Source organism: Urocitellus parryii, chromosome 1 (genome assembly GCF_045843805.1).
Source record: "Urocitellus parryii isolate mUroPar1 chromosome 1, mUroPar1.hap1, whole genome shotgun sequence".
In the NCBI taxonomy this organism is placed as follows: domain Eukaryota; kingdom Metazoa; phylum Chordata; class Mammalia; order Rodentia; family Sciuridae; genus Urocitellus; species Urocitellus parryii.
Genome location: NC_135531.1, coordinates 59663346 through 59686060, shown reverse-complemented (window position 1 = coordinate 59686060; position 22715 = coordinate 59663346). Strand labels below are relative to the sequence as shown.

The 22715-nt window shown below is 35.6% G+C and overlaps 1 protein-coding gene across 4 annotated transcripts in view; it reads left to right on the top strand.

The window, feature by feature from the left end:
- Positions 1-22715, top strand: part of Tnpo1 (transportin 1) — an 84886-nt gene that overhangs the window by 13222 nt on the left and 48949 nt on the right. For 2 of the 4 annotated variants that reach the window (XM_026393255.2, XM_077795993.1), the window contains exons 2-3: positions 18993-19106; positions 21877-21952. The exons of 1 other annotated variant lie outside the window; for it this stretch is intronic. In XM_026393255.2, coding sequence (XP_026249040.1) covers positions 18993-19106; positions 21877-21952 — 190 coding nt within the window. Of the gene's footprint in view, positions 1-18272; positions 18857-18992; positions 19107-21876; positions 21953-22715 lie in introns of those variants that run through there. One more of the 4 variants, XM_026393256.2, reaches the window with a different exon arrangement.

The following is a 22715-nucleotide window of genomic DNA, read 5'->3' as shown; positions in this document are numbered from 1 at the left end:
ACATGTAACTCTTACTCAGGTAACTTAGTCGTCCCAGAACTACACTTGAACAATTGAACTGAGTACAAGTCTCCCTGCAGGATAGGAGGTACGTAGAGAATTTCAGTGGCAAGTATAAAAGAAAAGAAATAGGGCTGGCTTTTTTGTATGGAGTAGAGCATATTTATTATTTACAGTCAATTGAATGTATTATTTCTGGATGCTGAAAGGAACATGGTCTTTAGTTGTTTTATAGGTGAGGAAATAAACCAAATGAGTACAAGTGATTTGTATGAGATTGCCCAGCTAAGCTTTTCTTAGTACAAAGAATGGAGAGTTGAGTCCCAGAGCTGTAATGAGTATTTTGATTCCTCCTGAAATTACACTGGGCTCGCTCTTAGCTTCAAATAGGCTGTGGTTGTGAGTTCAAGTGTCTTCATTGCCTCCCCACATACCATCTTTCTGTTTGTCCAACCCCTTACTCAAATAAATAAAGGTTGAAACAGTTGAGGCACTGTAAAGGTGAGGAATTTTCTGCAATCGTATTTTAGTATAGAGAGTAAGCTCTGAATCAGAGAAGTGGTATGGTACTTTAATGTTTAGGGTAAGAATTTGAGGGAGAAGAAGAAGAACCAGTAGTGAAATAAACTGATGAGGCATTAAAAAGTAAAAGGCTCTAATAAAAATTCAAGCTTTGTTTTAACTTTACCTTCTAGGGCTTTTGTTTTGGTATTTATACTTGCTGTTCTAGATACACAGCCGGCAATTTTTATTTATAAAACAATATACATATTCAAACTGCATTCTAGTTAAGGTTACGATCCTCAGCAGCCAGGGGAAAATTATTATTTCAGACAAAATCATTTTTTGATTCTAGGTAATAAAAACTTCTGAACATCTCAATTTTTTTGTTGTTGTTGTTGATAGAACTTTATTTTTATTCATACGTGGTGCTGAGAATCAAACCTAGTGCCTCATATATTCTAGGCAAGTGCTCTACCACTGAGTTACAACCCCAACCTCCAGATGTTTTTTATTTGAATTCATCAAGTGCATAGCCACATTGAATTATTGGATTTAATAATAATTTAAATCCTAGGAATTTCTTAGTCATCACTCTCATTCCAAACTTTTTACAAATTACATTTGTAATTTCCAGCTATAAAATACTACATATACAAGCACTTAATAAATGTTTAGTTTCTATTTAATATCAAGATTCCATAATCAAAACTGGATGCAGTTGAGTGTGTATGTTTATGTCCTAGCTACTTGAAAGGCTGAGGCAGGAAGGTTGCTTGAGCTCAGGATTTTGGGGCCAGCTTTGAGCCACATATTGAAATAGTGAGACCCCCTGTCTTTTAAAAGAGAGGTTGGGGGGATGAGAATCAAGAGTTGGCTGGCATTAAGTATTTGTTAATTGTAAATAATATAGATTAGTTGCTATGTGAAATTACTTTGTAAATTGAGATACCATTAGTAAAGACTTACTGTGTTTGTCCTTAACCGTACTGCAGGAAGATTTAGGAGAAGCTAATTTTGTAAGAAATTAATTCATGTTTCTAAGAATCAGTGTAAATAGTTTGTGCTTTTAAGATAGTTCATTAGACTCCTTATGTCTAGCACTTAGAAGTGTATAGTCATGAGTGTGATATATACCTAAAAAGACTTAAATAGGCACACAAAACTACACCATTCATTTTAAGTATAAATGTACATTTTCTTTCCATCTCTTTCCATTTGTTGTATTTGCTTCCTTAGGCAGAAAAATACGTTAAGAATAACCCATTGATGATTCTAACAATATTTTAATCTTAAATGAACAGTTTTATTTGCTGTTTTCTTAAGGTCTTAATTTTAAATTATTTATGAAATATGTTCCTAAAATAGGATTAAAATGGTGTATTACACAGTGGTTGATTATTAAGAAAAAGAGTACTAGAATGTTAACTTTTTTCAGTTCAGTGTATGCTAAGTGATAAGTTTATTTGTAGGCATGCCTATTTACTTATAATTTATTTCTGCAATAGAGATTTTATTATAATGCTTATAGAATATAGTTTTTTCTTAAAATATTTATGGTTATAACTATTGAGAAAATCTGTTGAACTTATTACTGCAGAAGTCTCAAAAACCATTTTAGAAGATTTATAGGCTTTCTTTTCTAAGCTTAAATTCATTTTTATTTGCTTTTCACTTTTATATCTTTGGGTTTTCTTTTCTTAATTCTTCTTGGTCCAACATGTTGTTTGGGCTATTTTTTTTCCTACATGTTATTTCCAGAGTTATGCATCAGTATTTTGAAAATTAGGAAATTGATGAAAGATGCTTGTTATTTCTTTTGAAATTCAAATTCAGTGAAATTTTGTCATTTGTTCTTGTTTTAATTTTGTAGTAGTATTACTGTTTCTGTATATATTTGTTAACTATTTACTTTTATTTTTTTTTAACCAGGGATTGAATCCAGGGGCACTTAACAACTGAGCCACATCTCCATCCCTTTTATATTTTTATTTAGAGACAGGGTTTCCCTGAATTGCTTAGGGTCCTGCTAAATTGCTAAATTGCTGAAGCTGACCTTGAACTCATGATCCTCCTCCCTCAGTCTCCCAAGCCACACTATTTATATTTAAATTAGTCAACATTAATTTATTTTTATAACATTATTAAAAATTATTTCCATACAATATTAAAACAGTAATGACAAATAATCGCCTATAAGTGATTACCTATCTAAGTAAAAATAAAGCTCTGTTCTCTAGTATTCATAACACTGAGAGTAGGACTCTTAAATTATAATATAGCTTTTCTGTTATAATTCTGTGGTTTGCAAAAGTAGATTTTAAAAATAATTAAAGAATAAAAAAATAATTTTGTTTACTCATTCCAGGGACATAATTTGGAAAAAAGTTGCTCCAAGTACATGAATTTTCTAGATACCTCACCCTAACCATAACCTTTAAGCATTTTCACAAAAAGACTTTCTAAACTATATGTCATACCTTCCTGCCTTCTTAAAGTGTCTTTTTTTCCCTGGAGGTGTAATTTAAGCTTCTTGATGACTCAGTCATCATTTTGAATAGAAAGCATTGTACCATGAAATAGTGACATTCCATGGGTCTTTTGCCCTGTTCTCTATATAACATCTGATAATAGTACTGTTAGAAGACTATATTGTCATTACCCACCTATAATGCCAGTACCTTAAAATACTGCTAACTTTTTATTTCCTTCCAGTCTTTTCCACTTAATAATATGGTCTTTTTCTTATACAAATTTTACTTATTTATAATTATACTCTGTATGCATTTTTTTTACCTTTTATCACTTATTGAGCATATGTACTTTTCATGTTATTGTAGAAATTAATCATCTTTTTATGATTAATGATAGCCCATAAGTTAAATATTGTGTTTTTTATTGATGAATTTATTGCTGTTAGAAATAATCCTGGGATAAAAATATTTGAAATTAATTCTTACTTTTCAGTATTTGGGATTCTTAGACTACAGTCTTGCAAGTGTAATCATGGGGGGAAAGTGTCTAAAGATGTATATGGCTCCACATAGATTGCCAAGTTAATTTCCAAAGGGTTGTATTAGTTTTACACTGCCATTGGTAATTTGTTACTGATTCATCATATCTTCAGCAGCAGAGGATATTATCATTGTAATATTGTCTTTGCTAATTTGACTGAAAACATTACTTCATTATCACATATATTGATTACTTGTAGGGTTCAGCATTTTCCCTTTCTCTTGTGAATTTTTCTTCATTGTGCTATCTATCGGTTCTAAATTAGTTTTCCAGGTTGAGTTATTCATGTATTGCTACCTTAATAGAGCATCTAACTTTGTATTGCTGTAATATGCTTGGATCTCCCTTTTGTACTTGTCCAAATAAAGCATATTTATCACATTTGTAAACAATGCTGCCTCCTGGAAATGCACGAGAGATGTTATAGGTCTTTTGAGATGTGGTGTGTCTTAAGAAGCAAGTATTACCTGAAAGCTAACATTGTAGTTAGGGTAAACTGCTCCTGTCCTATACTTCCCGCTGGCATATAGGTTTCACAAAATAAATATTAAGGCAATTTTCCGTAGTGATATTAGTGGCAGTGATTGCCATTCATCCAAAACCTTGGAAAAGGATAGAGAAGGGATAGAAAGTTGGTGAGAAAGGAATTCTGTTGTCTGTAAAGAAGGTGCACACCTGAATTGGCTGCTAACTTTATTCATGGTTTTCTCTATCCCCTCAGTTTACTTCTCCAAGGAAGAGAAACTCATTCAGGTTGGCCTAAAAGAAAGGGAGAGATTTATCTTAAGTCATTCGTAGATTAGAAAATGAAAATCATCAGGAAGCAGTACTCACTGTGGTGGATCATACAGTCTTGCTCAGCCCTTCCTTCCTTCTCTCGGTGCTGGATTTCTCCTGCTTGCTTACAATTTCTGCACCTGCATTATTTTGTCTTGCTTATAGAACATGGTAATTACCTACCTGCCACATTATGACATTTTAGCTTTTGTTTTCAAAACTGGTAAATGGTAAATTATCTTAGTACTTTCTGTTCATGTTTCCAGGAAAGGAACTTCAGTTGATTTACCTCATCTTTTTTGTGTGTGTGTGTGTGCCAGGATTCATCATATGAAGGGTTGAGTGCTTAATCTGGTTTAATCGATTATTTAGGAATTGTGGTCACAAAGTATAAACTTTGCCATTAGACTCTTCCCTGAAACATGGGCTCTACAAGCCATCTAATTCCCTTCAGAAAATTAATGTACTATTAAAAATTCGAAGGGGTGGGGAGAAACTTCATAATATAGAACTAGATATTTGGTTTTTAAAATTAGAAATCATTCTTCCTTCTAATTGTAATATTGTTGATTTGTGGGTCTTAATTTTCCCTTTTTTTAAAAATAAAAGGATTAGATGTTTCCCAATGTTCTTTTCTTTCATTCTGATGATTAGATGCTATTATTGCCATTCTCTAATTAACAGTTAAAGTTTATATTGATAAATTACAATTTTGTGGATTGAGGGGAATGAATGGTGATAAGAACATGATATTCACCTGGCTATTAACTTAGTATCTCTACTTGTATGTATGGTAGATTAGCATTATCCTTGTGTCCCGCATAAGCTGAGATTCTCTTATCACATTCATTTTAATTTTTATATTTACTAATTTTTAATGTCTCATTAATCTTGGTTGAGTCTTATTGTTTCTTTGTCCCAAGGAAAAGAAAAAAATGATTAAACACTTATAGAATGTATGTTCTTGTATTTTGAACTAAACTTAATGTTATGTGGTACCATCTGTCATGACATTATTTTCTGCAAATATTTTTTCCATTTTTGTATTTTCTTTAAAGAATTTTCTTGTGATTTTTTTTTTTTTTTACTTCTTTTGCATGCTATGAGCACCACCATTGATCAGCTACTTAGTTTTTCCTTTTATGTATTTCTTTCAGATTGATTAAATTCATATCTGGTTTAATATTCGCCACTTGATTTCAATTTTTCTTTGTTTCTCTTTATTTTTCCAAAATTTCTCTTTTGATTTCTCTATTTATTTAGAATATCACCTCTCTTAGTCCATTTCTGTTGCTATAACAAAATACTTTAGACTGGATAATTTATAAATAACTTTTTTCTCACAATTCTGGAGTCTGGGAAACCCAAGAACAAGGCACCAGCAGGTTGTATGTCTTCTGGTAAAGACTCTGCTTCATAAATAGTGTCACTTGGCAGAAGGTGAGTGAAAGGGCCAAACAGGCCCTCTGAAACCTTTTTATAAGGGAACTAATTAATCCCATCAATGAGGACTTTGCCTTCATGATTTAATCACCTGGTAAAGGCCCTACCCAGAGATTAAGTTTTAACATAAATTTTAGGAAGATACAAATTGTTCAGATCATAGTATCATCTCATTTAAACAAGTTAAATAGCCCATTTTTGTTGCGTATTCTTTGATCGTCAAAAGTAGAATAAGTAAGCCAGGCATGGAAGCACATACCTGTAATTCCAGCAACTCGGGAGGCTGGGACAGGAGGATCACTAACTCAAACCCAACCTCAGCAACTCAGCGAAACCCTGTCACTCATAAAATATGAAAAAGGGGTGGGTATGTGGCTCAGTGGTTAAGCAACCCTGGGTTCAATCCCTGGTACCAAAAAAAAAATTTTTTTTAAATAATGTAAGTAATCTTCATTTTATGTTATCTGATGGTACAAACTGCCTTCGGTAAATCTGAGTTTTAGCACAGTTCTAGTCGGGAGCGTAGTGTGAAGGCAGTATATTCTCATTTAATCTTCTTATTTTCATTTAGACCCATTTCACAGATGACTAAATTGTGGCTCACAAAGGTTTACTAAAAAAGACAAATTGGGAGAACGGGGATTGAACCCTGTATATATGACTCTAGATTCCATGCTTCCTCTACTCTTATCTTCCTATTTGCCAGCAACAAGTAGTGTAGAATAGTATTCAGCTTAGGAAATAAAATTATAAAAATTGATTTCCTTTCATTAGTTTTTTCTGCTGTGTCTGACTTCCCATAATTGGAACCTGACTAATATATGCTCTTGTTATGTGTGAGTGAGATTTCAGTGAAGAAATGAAAAAATTAGATAAACATTAATGCTAATCAGACTACTAACATTTTACCATTTTTTAAACCTTTCTGTTTTACTGCTTAAACTGCTCTCTTTTCTCTTTCAGCCCTTGCCAGTGAACATAGTGCTGTGTTCTTTTTTTTCTGTTTTCACTTGAATCGTGAAATGTTGAATCAACACATTATACTTAATCAAGGATAGTTTTGGATATGAATGAGAAATCCCAGAACCCTCTCATTCAGAATGTTAGGAGCAATCTAACTAACTGCAGTGAAACAACATACTTGTTACTAAAATGATCTGTAATAGTTACCCCCATGTGCTAATTTTTTATACCTTTATTTTATTTATTTATTTTATGTGGTGCTGAGGATCGAACATGTGTGAGGGAAGCGCTTACCACTGAGCCATAATCCTGGGCCCCATGTGCTAATTTTTTCTCTCTCTCTTTTTTTTAAAAATTCTAATTTGTTATATATGAGAGCAGAATGCAGTTCAATTCATATTACACAAATAGAGCACAATTTTTCATGCCTCTGGTTGTACACAAAGTAGAGTCACACCATTTGTGTTTTCATGTTCTTAGGGTAATGATGTCCGTCATTCCACCATCTTTCCTACTCATGCTTCCTGCTAATTTTTTTAAAAAATTATCAGGTTGGTGTTCTATCAACTATACAGGTATCCTCTCACTTCATAAATAAGGACAGTAGATTCTAAAATATTGAATCAAATCTTTTATTGACTTAATTTGTAATTTCTGATGTGTTTCACAGAAAAATATTTGGCCACTTGCATCACAGCAACTTTTACCAGTTCCTTAAATTCAGTTAAGTGCAGTTATAATCAGTGACTTGCCTGTTGCTCTTAGATTTTTAATCATTCAAAGCCAGTACTTTATTGAGAGAGATCATAGTCTTCCAAGAGTACTTCAGATTTGTCTCCATCTTTTATACTTGCCCACATATAAAGCAGCAAGTAATAAACAGTGGAGAGCAATGTTACTTTAAGACAAGTCACTCTTTTAATTGATCATATGTACATATTTAATGGACTATGAATTAAAGAAGCAGTTTGGAGTAGAAGAAACATTGAACCCCAAATAGGAAGATATTCATTCCAGCTCAATTCTTAACATTTACTTGCTGAGTGACTTTTAGCAAGTTTTATCACTGATACTATTTCTTCATCTCACAGGGAATTTTGAAAATTAACTAAGATAAAACATGAGGTACTTTGAAAATAATTAAGTACTTGAAACCATTTGACAGTGATCAGACAATATTCTGAAATGGAATTTACAATCAATACTTAGAGAAGACTCCCCCCCCCCCCCCCCCCCCCCCCGTTTAAATCTGTCACAGAGGGCTGGGGTTGTGGCTCAGTAGTAGAGTGCTCACGTAGCACGTGCAAGGTCCTGGGTTCAATCCTCAGCACCACATAAAAATAAATAAATAAAATAAAGGTATTGTGTCCAACTACAATAAAATATAAATTGTTAGGAGCCACAGCAAAAATATTGATACAGGCACCTTTGGATTTTATTGACTGCCAGCCAGCAATTCACATTCATATGGTAATTGGACTCATGCTGTCTAGCTGGGCCCATTTTCAGGACTCAGGTTACTCATGTCACTCTTGTAATGGGAGAGTTCCCATTGGTTGGGAAAGGATGGTAGGAGGGTGTTCCAGGGGAAGGGGAAACCGCTCGGCTCAGGTAGAACACACACGTGGCGGACCCACCTGTTAGGGGACACACACGGCCTCTCTCTAAATAAAACTTTGTCTCAGTTTGACTGGCTTGTGTTCTTGTGCCCAACCGGGTTGCAAGATTGCAAGCCCGCGTGCACTGACAGCTCAGCAGGGAATCGCTCAGCAGGGGTGCCGCAGGCAGTGTTCGGCAGCAGGAGCGGGACTCAGCCGGCCCGGGACCGGGCAGTTTGCGGCAATAAATATTAAAAAAATCTGTGTCATAGAAATAACTATTTGAGTAGAGTTGAGACAGACAATGGCAATAGTCCATGGAACTATTTAAATAAATAATTTGCCAGTTGAATGTAGCAGTGGACAGTTACTAGTAAAGTCCATTGATGAATACTACGATGCTAAAACAATCAGGAATCTAATTTACTTATTTTGTGATATTGGTTTTAACACATGGACTTCTTATTTTAGGAGAGTTTGCCTTTAGTTTTATGAATGACTTAATATCCATTTGAAGGAAGATGTGGTTATCATTCTCAGCATAAGTTGACTTGCTTTACAAATTTAAATCATATTTTGCCAAAGACCACAGTTTTCTAGCTTGTTTTACTTTTAATTTATTGGAAATAAATGCTTATGTTCTTCCCCCCAACTTGACTTTGCCTAAGTTTCCTTTTTTTATCAAAGAACGTAAGTGCAATTCCTCACCCAAACTGTCATTGTTAAATTGCAGAGTCAATGAATATTGTACTTACTAACTTCTTTACTAAGTAGTACAAATTATTAAGTAACTTTAAACAATATGTTCTTATGTTTTGGTTTTCATCAAAGACTTTTTTTTTTTTTTAGTGGTCAGTTATGTTTCCATATTAATCAGAGGAGTCTGCATTCTGTTCCTCTTGTCCTGTTTTCTAGTACAACTAGCACACTGCTACTCATTAGAGGAAGAAATAATGAAACTTGTCAGGGGCAGGTATATTGAGTTAATAAGTAGTCCTCATCTAGCTGTAAGTTCTCAGTGATAATAATGTGCAGTCAATGTTGAGAACCATGGAGAGTGTGACCAACTGTGAAGGTTAAATTAGTTGTTGAACCAGGGAGTTAGTGTTTACCGATCAAGAAAGTTGTTCATTTCTTGATGATGCATGGAATGGAAAGGTAAAGAGAAGAGTGCCCAACAACATTCATGGTTGACATACTGTTGAGTTCTTTTAAGCGGTAGTCACATGTTCATGGGGGTGACAGACTGAAAATAATACGGCAGTGTGGTTCAGTGCATCAGTTTCTGAAGTCAGATGCATTTGGGGTTGAGTACTGGCTTTGCTTATTACTGTCTGTGTGACCTTGGACACATTGCTTAAGTTCACTTAAGCCTGTTCCTCTTCTGCAAAAATAGAAATAATAATAGTACATACTCAAAATTAAATGAGATCATGCAATTAAAGAACTTAACATGATAAGTAACACACAAAAGCAACTCATTAATGATAGCCCGGTTGCTGATATTGCCAGGCACAATCTAGACTTTGGAATTACAAATCTGGTATTGAATGTACTCTGCCACATACAAGCTGAATAGGCTGCTTAACTTCTTAGAAACCTCAGATATATAAAATGGATTTGATACCAACCTCATAGTACTGTTGTGAATATTAAATGAGCTGAAGTGTAAGAAGTGCCTGCTTACAGATTGGGTTGAATTTTGACATTTTATCACCCACATCTTTTGTTACCAAACTTTTTTTTTAATGTTTGTTAGTAAGTTTTTTAGTATTTGTGTATCCTTCTAGTTATCTTAAAGGTCTCCCTGTACTCTAAGAATACATTTATTTAATTTTTCAAGAACCTATTTTCCATTTTCTTTTTTTTTTATATTAATTGTCCAGTTCTTAGATGGCAATAAGTTTATAATGCCAGAAAATCAAACTTTTTTAACTTCTTGGCATAATTCTTCCAAGTGATGAATTAGACCATCCCTAATCAATAAATCAAGGATGATTTAAAACCCATGTGTTGCAGGGCATATGGCCCATATCTGTGATCCCAGCTACTGAGGAAGATGGGGCAGAAGGATCAAGTTCAAGGCCAGTCTCAGTAATTTAGTGAGAATCGAAGCAACTTAGATCCTGTCTCAATAAACAAAAAAATAGGGCTCAGAATGTAGCTCAGTGGTAAAGCACCCCTGGGTTCAGTCAGTCCCCCAGTACCAAAAAACAAACAACAACAACAAAATGTCCAACACCACGGAGCACATGTTGTCTTCCTTGCCCTTCTAACTGATTGAGTTCATTTCCTCAACTAGCTTGAGCTCAGTAGTTTTGATTCTTCCCCCACTTCTCTCTTGATCTAAAACCTCTGACTACTGTATAAAATCCCTTAAAGGACTTTCTGGTTCCACTGATTATAATATAGTTTGTTCAACAGTCTATTTGATTCTTTGTTGTTTAAAAAATTTCAGTTTTTAAAAGTTATTAACCAACTGCTTATAGATTTTCCCTTTGTATCTGAATTTTGGTGCAAGTTTTATTAAATAATTATTTTCTTTAAATACCATGCTCTTTTTAGACCACTGGATAGCTCTGGTATTTTGTTTTGTTTTATTTTTCCTTCCTTGCTCATGATAGCATCTTTTTGTAAAAAACAAGTATAGGAGACATTTACTGTGGAAGTCTGCATGGTCAGCAAGTGATTCAACAAATTTCTTAATTTATCTGCTTTTTAAATGAAAATAATACTTGACACCTACTTAAGGGATATTGGGAAGTTTAGATTTAGACTCTTTTAACTCATTTACTCAATGCTACTGAAATATCTCATTTTTATATTTTCATACTATACCCACACTGTTTTCTAAGATCTGTTAAGATTTTTATAATACTGAAATATGATTTTTACTTTTTTCTTATCTCTTCACTTAAGTATCAAGTATATATTCTTTTTTTAAAAAAATTATTTTTTAGGTGTAGATGGACACAACACAATGCCTTTATTTTTATGTAGCGCTGAGGATCGAACCTGGGTTCCACCCATGCTAGGCGAGCACTCTACTGCTGAGCCACAATCCCAGCCCCAAGTATATACTCTTTATTATGTAGTTTTTTAAATGATTATTTCCCCAGTTTATAGAGATGGATATTTCTGTTGGAAATCCACTGTAGCAGGGACCTAGAGAGTGGACTCTGGAGCCAGATTAGTTGTGTTTGAATCATGGTCTCTGTGCCTCAGTGTATCTATCATATCCACCTGTATTAGTCATCTTTGTCACTGTGATCAAAATACCTGACAGGAACAATTTAGAGGAGGAAAGGGTTATTTGGACTCATTTGTTTCGGTTTCAGAGGCTTTAGTCCATGTTTGGCTGGTCCATTGCTTTGAGCCTGAGATAAGACAGAACTTCATGGTGGAGTGGCAGAGGAAAGCAGCTCAGTTTATGGCAGCTAGAAAGCAGGTGGGGGGGGGAGTTGGGGGGTGGCGGGGGGGGGGGTCTTAAGACAAGTATAATTCCCAGGGACACACCACCAGTGACCTATTTCCTCTAACCATGCCCTATCCACCTATAGCTTCTACTACCTCCCAGTAGTCCATCAGGTTATTAATCAATCAAATGGATTAATCCACTGATAAAATTAGATTCTTCATGATCCAGTCATCATTACCCCAAAGCCCTGCCTCTGGACATTCTGATTTGGGGACCAAGCCTTCAATACATGAACTTTTGGGAGGACAATTCAGATCCATAGCCTGTGATTAGTATTAATATGTCATAGAGTTGGGCTGAGGTGGTGGCTCAGTGGTAGAGCGCTCAACTAGCGTATGCGAAGCTCTGGGTTCGATCCTCCATACCATATAAAAATAAATAAAATAAAGATATTGTGTCCAACTACAACTAAAAAATAAATATTTAAAAAAATATGTCATAGAGTTGAGATTAACTTAGTTAACATGTGTAACTGCTTAGAGTACTGGCTGATAATCAAAAAGCAATAGCTGTCACCATTATTGACCAAAAAAATAGAATTTTAGTCTTTAATAGTTAAGGACCAGAATTTTGGCTCTCTGATACATGACTATCATTCCCCTAACAAACTAGAGGTCCTTTTTTCCCCCTAGTACTGGATATTGAACCCCTCAGGGGTGCTTTATCACTGAACTACATCCCTACCCTTTTATTTTGAGAATAGGGTCTTATTAAATTGCCCATGTTGGCCTCAAACTTGACATCCACTTGTCTTAGCCCCTGAAATAGCTGGGATTACAGGTCTGCACCAGGATGCTAGACTTGGAGCTGCATTTGAGATGCAGGTTGGGCAATTAGGTCTTCTGAGGTTCTTCCTGCCCATATGCAGCCTGATACAGTTTCAAAATCATTTTTGTTTAAATTTTTTATTTCTTCTTTTTACTTACACATGAATGTAGAATGTATTTTGACATATATACATGGAATATAACTTCCCATTCTATTGTTGTACATGATGTGGAGTTACGCTGGTCGTGTATTCATATATGAACATAAGAGAGTTATGTCTGATTCATTCTACTGTCTTTCCATTCCCATCCCCTCTTTCCCTTCTTTCCCTTTAGTCTAATCCATTGAATTTCTGTTCTTCGCTCCTTTCTCCCTTATTGTGTTATCATCTGCATATCAGAGAGAACATATTCAGTCTTTTGTTTTTTGGTATTGGCTTATTTCACTTAGCATGATAGTCTTCAGTTCCATCCATTTACCAGCAAATGCTATAATTTTATACTTCTTTATGGCTGAGTAATATTTTAGTTTGAATATGTACCACATTTCTTTATCCATTCATCTGTTGAAGGGCACCTAGGTGGGTTCCATAGTTTGGCTATTGTGAATTGAGTTGCTTACAAACATTGATGTGTCTATGTCACTATAGTATGCTGAGTTTAAGTCCTTTTCAAAATCATTTTTATTACAAAACTTAGCTATAGAGCAGAAGATGAACCTCTCTTTCCTCATTTTTAATCGAGTCTTTTAAAATATTTTTGTAGTTATACAGCATGCCTTAATTTTATGTGTTTATTTTTATGTGGTGCTGAGGATCGAACCCGGAGCCTCACATGTACAAGGCAAGTGCTCTGCCACTAAGCTACAGCCCCAGCCCTTTAATCATGTCTTCTATCAATTTATACCCCCTTCACAAACTTCCTATTAGCTGTAGTATCTTTACTAACAAGATCTATGAAGTCTTCTTAGCATCTGCCTTCTTTTTGTATTTACTTTTTGGAATTCTTGTAAGGAAGTTCTTTCCTGACTTCCTAACTGGGTTAGCATAATGTCCTTGAAGCCCCACCTGCCATAGCCATTCTTCACTGATGCAAAGTTGTTCTCTGGGAATGTCCTTATGACTGAGATGCTCTTGTCATTTACTGAGTAGGACTGAGGGGGTCGGGATTGTGACTCAGCAGTAGAGGTCTCACCCAGCACATTTGAGGCACTGGGTTGGATCCTCAGCACCACATAAAAATAAATAAATAAAATAAAGACATTGTATCCAATTGTAACTAATAATTATATATATAATATATATTATATGTGAATTATTTATATATATATATTTATATTTATATATAATATAGATGAATTATCCTGAGTCCTGTATGACATGTGAGTAGCCCACTAGATGGTCATGAAAGTAGAAAACAGTATTTTTAAGAGTTTTCAGAACCAAGCCCCTAACTCAGTTTTTACTTATATACTTTTGGCAGGGTTATAATACATATCAAATTTTACCAGGATAAAAAATACTGTATTATTGAACGATGATTGTACTTTGTTTTGTTTGAAACTCTACCATGAATTGTTCATAATTTTGGGAAGTTGTGTCACTGGTGGCAACATTTATCACATTTATAGTGATTTAACATATAGGCAGAAACATCTGACTGCTTGGCAAATATTTGTTTGCATTTAGTTGAAATGAGAAGGAAAGAAAAGCTGTGAACCCAGTGGGGGAAAAGCACTTCCCTTTCCTGGAAGAATACATTTGCTTTTCACTTTTCCTATTGCACTCTGTCATAATTCATTCATAGATGGTACATGTATCTCTCTCACTAAAAGAGAATTTGGTGGGGACAGGAACTGTATTTTACTTGCCTTTGAATCGCCAGTGCTCACCAAGCACAAGGTAGTTGCTCAACTTAATATTTATTCAGCTGAATTAATAGCAAAACAATAGTATTCAACAAATTTTTATTTAATCATACTGTGTTATGCAAAGAGGACAAAAAGACACTGACCTGCTCTAAGGAACACAGACAGACCTGGAAATAATTATAATACAGTTGGACAGTTTCTAGAATGGAAATGGCTGTAAACTATAATTCTGTAATAAAAATACCTTTAAGATCCTAGAAACATGTCACTGGAGAGAAACAGTATTCAGTATCAATCATAATGCCAAAGCAGACTCTCAAGAACTATTTGGAAATACAGTGGATGGAAGTAGCTTTATAGAGTAGAAAGGAGTTTGCAAAATGGTTGAATTTGAAGAGGGTATTCCAGAAATGAAATCCCTATTCAAAAACTGAGCAGAATGAGAGGTGCAGGAAGAATTGTTAGAGCATAAATTTGGGGACTTGAGTTGGAAACTAAGAAATAAACACTGCCCCTAAAGGTGATGGACCATTTCCCCAAGAGCCTTCTTCCATGAATTAGATTTTATCTTGAAGATAATAGAAAACCATTGGCTTAGTTATTAAAACTACCTTCTTCAACTCATACTCTGTTCTAGGTGCTTATAACCCTAATACAGAGTAAACATAGTCCCATTTTATAGTTGAGAAACTGAGGCTTAGAGAGATTAACTTGCACAGGTGAATTGAGAAACTAGGATTCAAACTTGGGTCAGTTGAGCCCATACCTCCTGTCTTGCTATTTAAACTATATATTACATCCCCTCCAGAGGGAAGAAGCTAGGTATTTTTACTGTCTTCAACTAGTCTTCATTTTTTTTAAGTTGTTGATGGACCTTTATTTTATTCATTTATTTATATGTGGTGCTGAGAATTGAACCCAGTGTCTCACACATGCTAGGCAAGTGCTCTATCACTGAGCCACAACCCCAGCAGTAGTCTTCATTCTTTATCACATCATTTTCAATTGCAGCAAATTTAAAATTTTAATGTAAATTGTAAATTAGCAGTATGGGACCTAGTATATGATTTGGTCTTCAGAAGATCCACAGTGGTATCCAGTCACTTATATCTTAAAAGCTGCTTTTTATTCTGATACTATCTTCTATCCACTTATTCTTCAAAGAACTGTCTTTTTGCTTAATGCCTTTTTTACTCATCATTGAGTGTCCCAGCCAATCAGCATGATTTGTATATTCTAAAGAAGAAAAATTTGAAGGACTACTTCCTTGTTATTTATTTATGTTCCTATTTTGGGGGACATTCAGTATGCAAAATAAATACCTTGTGTAGTAATGATTTAAAATTGATTAAAAATCAGATTTAAATCTTGATATTTAATATATTGTTTATTATATAAATAAATGATTTCTACCTCATATAATAATACTGGTGTGTTGGTTAATTTGAAGTACTTCAGATGTTATCTAATTAACCTTACAATAGCTCTGGCTACAGAAATAAGGTTCTTACTAATTTTAGTGGATATTAAAATGTAAGTTCAGGAGATGGCTAGTGGTGATGGTTGTACAACAATGGGAATATACTTAATGCCACTAAACTGTACATGGAAAACAGTGAATTTTGTGTATGTATATTTTATCACAGGTTGTGTTTTCTTTTGTTGTACTGGGGATTGAACTCAGGGGCACTCAACCACTGAGTCACATCCCCAGCCCTATTTTACATCACATCTAGTTGTTTAGCACTTCGCTATTACTGAGGCCGGCTTTGAACTCAAGATCCTCCTGTCTCGGCCTCCTGAGCTGCTGGGATTTCAGGTGTGCTCCACCAAACCCGGCCTTATCACATTTTTTTTAATAAGATTAGATACAGAAGTTCAAAGTGTCCTGAGGTCTCTCTTCAAGTCAAATATTATCAGTCAAGTATTTTTGAGAGCCTTTGTTACAGATAGTTTGAATCAGATATAGGAAAACACCATCCTATCAACATAGTCTGATCAAATTAGATATTCTTAATGCTAAACTTTTCGAAAAAGAAAAATAATCCTATTTATTTTAGTGCAGGGATAAAGAGGGAAGCATGGTATGACCTGATATTATGGTGCAGCAATCATTAGGATGGATATGATTAAGATGCTTTTCAAACTTGACCTCTGTTGGTCCCTGGGTTTCTGTTCAAAAGTACAGTAGAACGTGAAAGTGGACTTTCAAATGTCACCTCAACAGGTAGGTTTTGTGCATGGTAGCAGTTCAAACTCAAAACTAAGACTAAGGCCCAGACTCTTAGGTTCCCCACCACTACTAGTAACAAGAAATTAAATTGTTATTCAAAAAATTCAAAGAACAACCTAGGTGATATGAAATACTCATATTGTTGGTAAGTATGAATTGCATAACTTTTTGGAAAGTAATCTGGTAATAACTGTTAGGTTGACTTAATAATGCCACAGGGTTGCCACTACTGTGTAGGAACAATGATACAAGAATTTTTTTGCTGTGTTTTTCATAGTGGCAAAAAAAGTAGAGGCACTCTGGAAGTCCGTCAGGAAGTAGTTGGACAAATTATGCTCTATTCATTATAAAGACCAAAGTGCATCTATTAAAAAGTGAGTGAAATCCATGTGTGTTGAGGTGGAATAATGACCACACTATATTATATGTGAAAATATTGTTGGGTTAGTGTGGTATGAACTATAAAAAAAATTAAGAATAAAAGTATACTGTTTGAGAATAGAGAAAGGTGTAGAAGGATTCATATCAAACTGTTAAAGATGTCTTACAGAGAAGTAAGCTTTGCCAGTAGTATTGAATTAACTTTCCTTGTTTGATCATGTTGTTTGGTTTATAATAATGTGGCTTTTGTTACTTTTTTAAAGTTTTTTAAGTTAAAAGATGGAAGGGGAGAAATGTGTAGTGACTGAATGGGCACGAGAGAGATTGGCACTAGTTAATGATCTCCATATTAAGCGAAAGGTGTTGGTCACACAGGTGTATTCACTTTGTAACAATCCATCTAGATGTTTGTACAAACTTGTGTCTATATTATCAATTAAACATTTATAAAAATTATAACAGCAATACAATGGAATAGCTATGTTTTATTAAAATATTTTATTAACTATGTAATAAAGTCAAGCTAGAAACAGCCCCATTTTTATAAAATAGAGTGTACATATAAACAGAATGGAGGCTGAGATAAAAGTACAGCAATATCAATAAATATGTCTAGATGATGATCGTAGTTTTTTGGGTTTTAATTTTTGTTTTTAACAACAATTTAGGACTGAGGACGTAGCTCAGTGGTAAAGCACCCCTGGATTCAATCCCGCTATCCCCTCAAAGAAGAGTTTTCTAGGTTATTTAGGAAGTCAGTAGAAGGTGGTAAGCAAAGTCAGATTACAGGATATTAAGCAGAAGATAAAGGTGAAGAAGAGAGGAAAGAACATGAAAGAAAGAAAGAAAAGCTAACTAGAGAGCTATAGCAAGAAATTTTTCTTTTAACCTTTGCTAGGACTTTTACTAATTTCACCTGTCAAACTATCACGTAAAAGTCATATTAAAAATATCTCCTTTATCAAGTTCAATTTGGCTTTGTAAAATAATTCATGCTTGATACTTAAGTTTGTCGTTTTTGTTTAATCATTTCACTTTAATAAAAGTGTGTCATTGATATAATAGTTTCAGTTGACTAGCACTTGCAACTTGTAGTAGCTTAAGACACAGGACTTTACTCGCAGTCTTTACTGAATAACAATAGTAATTTATGTGAAGATACTGTAATAGAATTAAACACCATCCAATTGTAAAATTACACTTGCTTTTTTTCTTCAGCCCTAATTCCTTAGTTGGAGAATGTAGTTAGTTCCTGATGAAATTTCACCTACTGAGTTCAAAAGTTGAAGTTTATGAAAGAATGAAATTTTATTTTAGCCAAATTCTACAAAGGTTGCATATAATGTTCTCGAAGTGTGGGTTGTGGTTATTAATGTGGCATCATTAGTTTAAATATTTAATATCAGAAAGAGTAACATTTTTATTCTCACTAGTTATGGTTGACCTATCAGGGGAATTAACTGCCCCCCCACCCATTTCAATCATTCGTCTTTTTTCCACCATGTTTACTTAACATAATGATCCAAGACGGATTTCTTCAGGTGTTTTGAAGACGTTTTAATAAGGACTTGACTTTTGATTACCTTTAAATCAGTAGTACTCTGAACAGAATGAGTTGAGTTGGAGAAATCTGCGTGGCACTAGGACCCAGGGGGCTCCCGTGAGCGGATCTTGGGGCCAGATTGCAAATTCGCGGTGACTCAGTCTGGTCGGCTCCTTGCGCTCGGCGGCCGCGGCGGCAGCAGCGGCAGCAGCAGACGTTGGCGGCCGAGCTGCTAAGAGCAGTTCCGCCGGGCTTCACTGTCCGAGACTTCCTTTGGGGCATCCCAGGCAGGTCCAAGGCGTCTAGGGCGATATGGGGTGGTCGTGGTGGGGAAAGGAGGTTGCTCTGCGCGGGCAGCCCTCCGGCCTGTGCACGGGGAGTAACATTTGCTCCGTCTCTTCCTGTGTCTGGCTTTATTTGCAGCAAACCAAGATGGAGTATGAGTGGAAACCTGACGAGCAAGGGCTTCAGCAAATCCTGCAGCTGCTGAAGGAGTCCCAGTCCCCAGACACCACCATCCAGAGGACCGTGCAACAAGTATCCTTCCCAAGGCCTGCCCGCCGCCCGCGCGGCTTGCCCGGCTCCTCGCGCCCGGGGGTTCGCCGCCCCTCCCCCCGGCCCGCTCCCCGCCCGCCTGCGCGGGGAGGCCGGCCGCCGCGGCCCCTGCCCTGCGCCTCGCGCACGCGGCCCTCGCGCCCTACCGGGGCGCCGCCGCGTGGGGCTCGCCTCCGAGCGGCCGGCTTCCGGGCCGCCGCCCGAGATCGCGACATGTGCGCTGCCGGGCAGCCACGTCCCCGCCCGCCGCAGACCTGCCGAGGGGGTGGGGAGCGGCGCGGCGGGAGCGGCCCGGGCCCACACAATGCGCCCCGCGGGGTGGGGGCGGCAGCGGCAGCGCCAGCGCGCGAGGCCCGGTGGAGGGAGCTTTCGAGAGCGGAGCTGCACGACCGCTGGCCGGCTAGGGATGGGTGGAGCTGGCGCGGGGTTTGAACTGCTACGGGGTTGGGCTTGGGGTTTTCTCCAGGGCCCTTTCCCTGAAGGGTATGAAGAGCTGCAGGTGGGAGAAAGGGGTCTCTGCTGGGGTCTCATTCCGGGCCGCTTGTGTTAACACCTGTTGCGAGCTCCCTAACTCTCAAATGAGATTTTATTTTTAAAGCTTTGGCCCAACCTGTCGGTGCAATTACCTAATTGGTTATGGAGTGTGCTGTTGTAGCGGTCCTGTTGCTACAGTTTTAGAAAAGGTGGAAAAGAAGCGGCAAAACAACCGCTGTGTATGATAACTTCTGAGGTGCCCTAAACTGCGCAGAAGCCCTTACTGGGTCCAGTAAAAGAAACAAATTCACTTAACCAGATCATGAATAACCTTTTTACCCGTGGCCTGTTAAGCCCAAAGAAGCTAATTCTTTAAAAATCTTAAGTCTGTTATTTTTATTGTCATTAAGCAGCAAATTACTTAATCTGGAATTTGGTAAGCTCTTTCATATTTGAGTTTGTTTAAATTTAAGACACTAAAGTTAAGGTTTTATTTATCAGAGTTTCAAAGTAGCACTGCATTGCTGTAACCTAAAGCCTCCAATAAATGAATTAAGTATACTCAGCTTCTTGATTAATGTAACACTGTCCTTTTAAAAATGGAGGGGATAATAATTTAGATCTGCTTGAATTTTTTTTTTTTTTTTTTTTTTTTTTTTACACTTTTCTGTTTTGATACTGCTGGTACTAAAGAAAGAACAGTAGTTCGGGATATATTGGAACTTTTATCAGAACTCTGTTATGACTCGGTCTTATGTTGTCAAAGCTCTGTGACTGATAGAAGTTGACATTTAATTAATTGTAGGTATTGTTTGCCACAATTATTAAGATTCTTAAGTTAGTCAGAATTGCATTGTAATTTCTTGTTTTACTATGTTCATTAAGTACCTTTTATACATCCCAGTACTGTGCTTGGTCAGTTCTAGTAGTCATTTTACAGTTTATTGTGTACATGAAAAAAAAAAAAAAAAACCTATATATCCTCTGAGTAAGAGCAAAGTAAATTGTTGTTCTTGAGAAAGGAAAACAGTATTTTAATTAAAAATAATATGCTCTGCTTTATATTTTCACAGTGCTAATAATGAACTCTGTTCTTTTGTGTCTTCTAAGGATATAATGTATTTAATTATTGTTTTGTATAGGCTTGAGCACTTTTTGAAAGACTGTTACAGTAGCATAAATAAGTATAGCTTCAAGTTGTAAGAAAGTAAGCCTTATCGGGAAATATAGAAAATTTATTATATCAGTACACTGTTAATCTTGACCATTCACCAAAACAAGTAATCGTTGTCTGGGTTTTTCTTGGAGAAAGTAATTATACCTCAGAATTTTACTAGAGACTGTGTTTGATTAGAATTTATATTCAGTCTTTTATCCATTTTGAGAGTAAACACAAATGTGATATACCTCACATTTGTATCAGGGATTTAATCAGATTTAAGTCCATTCAGTAAAAAATATTTTCATCTTTCTGTGTAGTAAAATATTTGGCGAATGTATTAAGGGTTGAGAGTCAGGGCTTGAAGAAAAAAATGTAGAGCATTATGCCACATATCTGCCAGCCTTGGTAAAATACCTGCAAATTTGTGTCACCAGACATGTTAGATCTTTGGGGAAAGGGGTTATAGAACTATTCTATATTGCTGACTTTTTATAGGGTTTAGGTTTGGTGTATAGGTTTAGGCATAAATGGCATTTTTTTCTTAAATATCCCCCCTTCCATTAAAAGCCTGTTTTATTAAGTTAATTTCCCTAAATGCTCTTCACCTTTAAAAAAACTTGTTCTCGTTTTTATGAAATGTTTTTCTTTTTTTTTTTTTTTGTATTTTATACTGAAATAACTTCTTCGGTGCCCCCCCCCCCCCACTTCATTCTCTGATGTTGGGGATTGAACCCAGGGCTTCATGCATGCTAGGCAAACACTCAAGTCAACTGAGCTATAACCACATCCTTTGGCCTTAATGTTTTAAAATTGTTAAATCTTAAGAATTTTATTTTGAAAAATAGTTTTGCCATATTGAGCATGCTGAAGCTGGAACGTATGTTGTGTTGAATATAATTGATCTAATTTTAGGTGTAAAAGCACCTAAGGATTTTAACAAATAGTGTGCTTTTGAACTACACTATCAATAATTAGATTTAACAAGATACCTTAATCTCAGTAAAAAGTGGAAAACAAAAAATATCACAGAAAATACTCTTGATTATTAGATTTTAAAATGCTTAATTTCTTCCTTGGATTACACAAAGAAGTTTCCTTAACTACTATTTGTTCTAGAAACTGGAACAACTCAATCAATATCCAGATTTTAACAACTACCTGATTTTTGTTCTTACAAAATTAAAATCTGAAGGTAAGTAGGGTTTGTGTTGATAACTATTTGAAAGTGTCTCTAAGACACTGTGAAGACATTCTGGGAATTGTTTATTTTCAAATAATTTCATTTTCTATTAACCACATGCTTAATATACATGTTATATGTAGAGTCTTAGGTTTACTACCCTTTAAGCTTTAAAATGTTTAATAAACATTCAGTTGTTCGTGGGTATTTATATAATATATTCATTCTTTGCAAATGAAGAATATGTTACAAGTCTACCTTGGGTGTTTTGCTTCATTCCATATACAGAAATATAATAAAGATTGATTTGTTTCAGTATACAAATTGAAGTCGAGATTTAATTAACTGAATTTGTGTTCATTATAAGAAAAAATTAAAGTTATGTAGCCAAAGTAAATTATTTATCAGATAATTATTGATGATCTCTTTAGTTGTGTATGTCTACACTCTTTTTTAAATAACTATATTTTATTTTTTAAGTTATCTAATCAAAAAACAAACAACCAGGTGCAATGGTGCACGCCTATAATCCCAGCTACCTAAGAGGCTAAAGCAAGAGAATCTCAAATTCAAAGCCAGCCTGAGCAACTTATTGAGACCCTGTCTTAAAAATAAAATTTTGAAAAGGGTTGGGGATGCAGCTCAATGGTAAAACACTGGACTAGCATGCATGAGGTCCTGACTTAATCCTCAGTCCCATAGGGAAACATTTTATAAAAAATGATATCATTCTCTTTATAAATAAATTTGTAACTTTTAAAAAACTTTTTAATAG